This window comes from Bactrocera oleae, chromosome 5 (assembly GCF_042242935.1).
Source record: "Bactrocera oleae isolate idBacOlea1 chromosome 5, idBacOlea1, whole genome shotgun sequence".
Classification (NCBI taxonomy): Eukaryota; Metazoa; Arthropoda; class Insecta; order Diptera; family Tephritidae; genus Bactrocera; species Bactrocera oleae.
In genome coordinates, this window is record NC_091539.1 from 69,888,312 (window position 1) to 69,891,289 (window position 2,978).

General features: G+C 37.8%; 1 protein-coding gene across 1 annotated transcript; it reads left to right on the forward strand.

Annotated features, from left to right (window-relative positions):
- Positions 1 to 593: 593 nt before the first annotated feature.
- On the forward strand, positions 594 to 2,163 carry LOC106626972 (uncharacterized). Its single transcript, XM_014246886.3, has 2 exons — positions 594 to 1,755; positions 1,907 to 2,163. Exons 1-2 carry the CDS (start codon positions 1,518 to 1,520, stop codon positions 1,948 to 1,950), a joined length of 282 nt encoding a protein of 93 aa, XP_014102361.2. The 5' UTR covers positions 594 to 1,517; the 3' UTR covers positions 1,951 to 2,163.
- The last annotated feature ends 815 nt before the right edge of the window (positions 2,164 to 2,978 follow it).

Consider the following 2,978-nt stretch of genomic DNA (forward strand, 5'->3'; position numbering starts at 1 on the left):
CGTTTGATGAGATATCTTCACGAAATTTAGCAATAACCCATTCTAAGGCAATGGTACAATCTACAAAGAAATTGTTCAGATTGGATCGCTATAGCATTTAGCTATCATACAAACTGAATGATCGAAATGAAATTCTTGTAAGGAACCTTTTTGTATATGTGAAGGGTATTCGTGCTGAAAGTCTGGGGGCTAATGCAGCAACTGCGCCTCGTCTTGCTATGTTTTATATATATAATGGAATTGCTCTTTCAAGAGCTACATAGGTACATATAAAATTTTAATATTTTTGAAGCTTTTAAAAAAAGCAAATTTTAATTTTCTGGGGTTAATAAATGAAAAATTGTGTCAAATTTTTTTGTAAAGTTAGAATTTCTAAATTGTGTAGCAACATTTTTTTTGACATTTTAAGATTAAGTGATTTTTAGACTACCACGTAACACTGTGCCGTGGCGTGGCTGTTTAAGTTCTGAGTGATTATGATGCAAGCTCATTGTTGTCGGTTATAACTAAATATACCGCTAGTGAAGGTGGGTAACTTTGCACACAGATACTAGATACCTTGCGCTATGACGGCGGTGAGTGCACGTCTGACAGTCGTTTGCGGAAGTAGAATGAGTGCAGCGGTGCAACAGTGATGAGCTTGACTAACTGTATAAAAACCTATAAAATTGTCCGTATTAAAAAAAGCCGTACTAAAAAATTGCTAAGTAGTTCATAATAGTAAATGCAAAAGAGGCGAGCAAATAGACAGACTCGACAAGGCGAGCAATTGTTGGTAGGCGGAATAGAGCTAGTACAACGAAATTGCAACATTCTCACAAATAAGGCGAGTAATAAGTGCAACAACAAATACGACAGCAACTGATTGTGACTGACAATTGTTTATCAACACAACAAAAGGTGCTTATTTGCATGCTTAAGCAGAGCCAGTGCCCAACAGATTCCATTAAGTGCTGTTTTTTTCAACGTGTTTAAACAAATTTCTAATTCAGCGAGTGCATGAAAAGCGGTCGATAAATTAGCAGCGTAACTGTGGAAAATTTAAATATTTAAGTGCTGCTAATAGAGCCGAACAACAACAAAAGTAAGAGCGTAAATAAGTTTAGCGAAAATTCGTAGCAGTGACTTTGAGTAGCTTTAGGGACGCCGCGCAATACGCTCCCTCAGCATGCCGCTACGCGCTTGTAGGCCAAGCGTTTGACTCACAGTCAACGGCGAACGCACGACGCTTGCGACGCTAGCGCAGCTAAGCTCAGTACATTTCATAACATTGCGCTTCAGTTTGGTTCAGTTCAGCTCAGCTATGCTTGGTGCGCGCTACACTCGTGTGCGTTTCAAGCTCACGCGCGCTTGTCAAACGGTTAGCCTAGTTAGATGGCTTAGCGCTTAGATAACGTTTTCGTAGAATAAAAAAATAAGTCTCAGAATCGAGGTGTTGGGAACACCACACTACTTTACGCTATTTTTGTACTGCGCGCTATCGTCTCAGTGTTCTAATCAGCTCCAACGGCGTGTCAATGTTCGCGCCGTGCAAAGCGCCTTGGTGTCGCCTCGCCATTTGGCTAATAGTCGGTGTTATTGTGTTGCTGCTGCTACTGGTGCTCATCACTCTGACCATCTTCGGCAGTCATCCGTGCGCAGGCGCTCTAGATGGCTGCGACGCATTCAAAGCGATTTGCGCTTCGTATAACGGTGATCATCAGTTCTTCTACAGCCACTGTGATATGCTGCGGGAGAATTGCCTAACCGGCAGCGGTGAGTTACTTGCATACATAGCTTTCAAGCGCCTTACTCGATATTTTTTATTTTCTTCTCCCCTTTTCACTCTCTTTTGTGCACGGCTTCGCGCGTTGTGATGACTAATTGTGTTTCGGCGGTATGCATTTGCGTTCGAGTTTATTTACAGATTGGCAACGCGATCACTACAATCACTGCAATGTAAATCATTAGTTGAAAAGAAGTGTTCGATTCATGTAACAATAGGTTTAGTAGTAGTTAACTGAACTTTGTTAATTGATAATCATAACAAAATACCAATGTGCTCATTCCAAAGACTACACTTTGTTTAAGCGATAATATTTAAAAATTTTATTTATAATATAGTTCAATATTTTATTATTATATTATAGAATCATAGTTATTATACTTATAAATATACCAAAAAATGTATTTTAATTAAAAAATATTGTTTTTGATTTGGAAGCATAAAGTATTTATAATAAATTCGTTATATATTTTTTAATATAAATTATATTTTTTAATTAAAACTATAAGTACGTTAACTTTGAAAATATAAGCACAACGTTTAAAACATCAGACGCCGAGGTATGATGTACCGCAATTTACCATTGAAGGGTTAAGGGATTAGGTAGTTTTCGATCAATTGAAATGCGACGTCTGGAGCCTTGTGAAACTTGGATTTTGACACAATGAACCATCAATTTAAGAAGCATTAGGGCAAAATATTGATAGATCTACAAGTATAGCAGATTATTTGTGACAAAACGGCATAGAATATTGTGTTTAAGGGAAGATCTTCATTGTAGATCTAACTACAAACCATGCGAATCAATGCGGCGTCCTCTCCCAGAAACGCTACGCACTTTTCAGCGCGACTCGTATATACCAAGATATTGAACTACGAACAAATGTTTGCATTTTAGAAAATGATGAGAAATTTTATTTCTCAAGTATTATTTACAAGTATTATCTAACATGACTGGACGACACAACCTTGTCATGAGCAATATTAGTGCAATAATATTAAATGGAATTCATGAATTAAAAGTTTCCTAAATGACTCATTTATAAAAAGAACGCCTCATATTGCATTTAACAAGTTTGCTGTAATAAGAGCTTCGAGTGAGCAACCGTAAGAGGACAATCACCTGGCGATGGCGACAGTGCGTCACTACATTATCTAGACCTTGAAGAGAGCGCAAAACATTACTGTACTTAGTGACGTGTGTAAACAGTTG

Coding starts and splice junctions, on each gene's coding strand:
- LOC106626972 (XM_014246886.3), top strand. CDS start 1,518: ATGTTCGCGCCGTGCAAAGCGCCTTGGTGTCGCCTCGCCATTTGGCTA. Junction 1,756..1,906: donor GAATTGCCTAACCGGCAGCG/GTGAGTTACTTG, acceptor GTTTATTTACAG/ATTGGCAACGCGATCACTAC.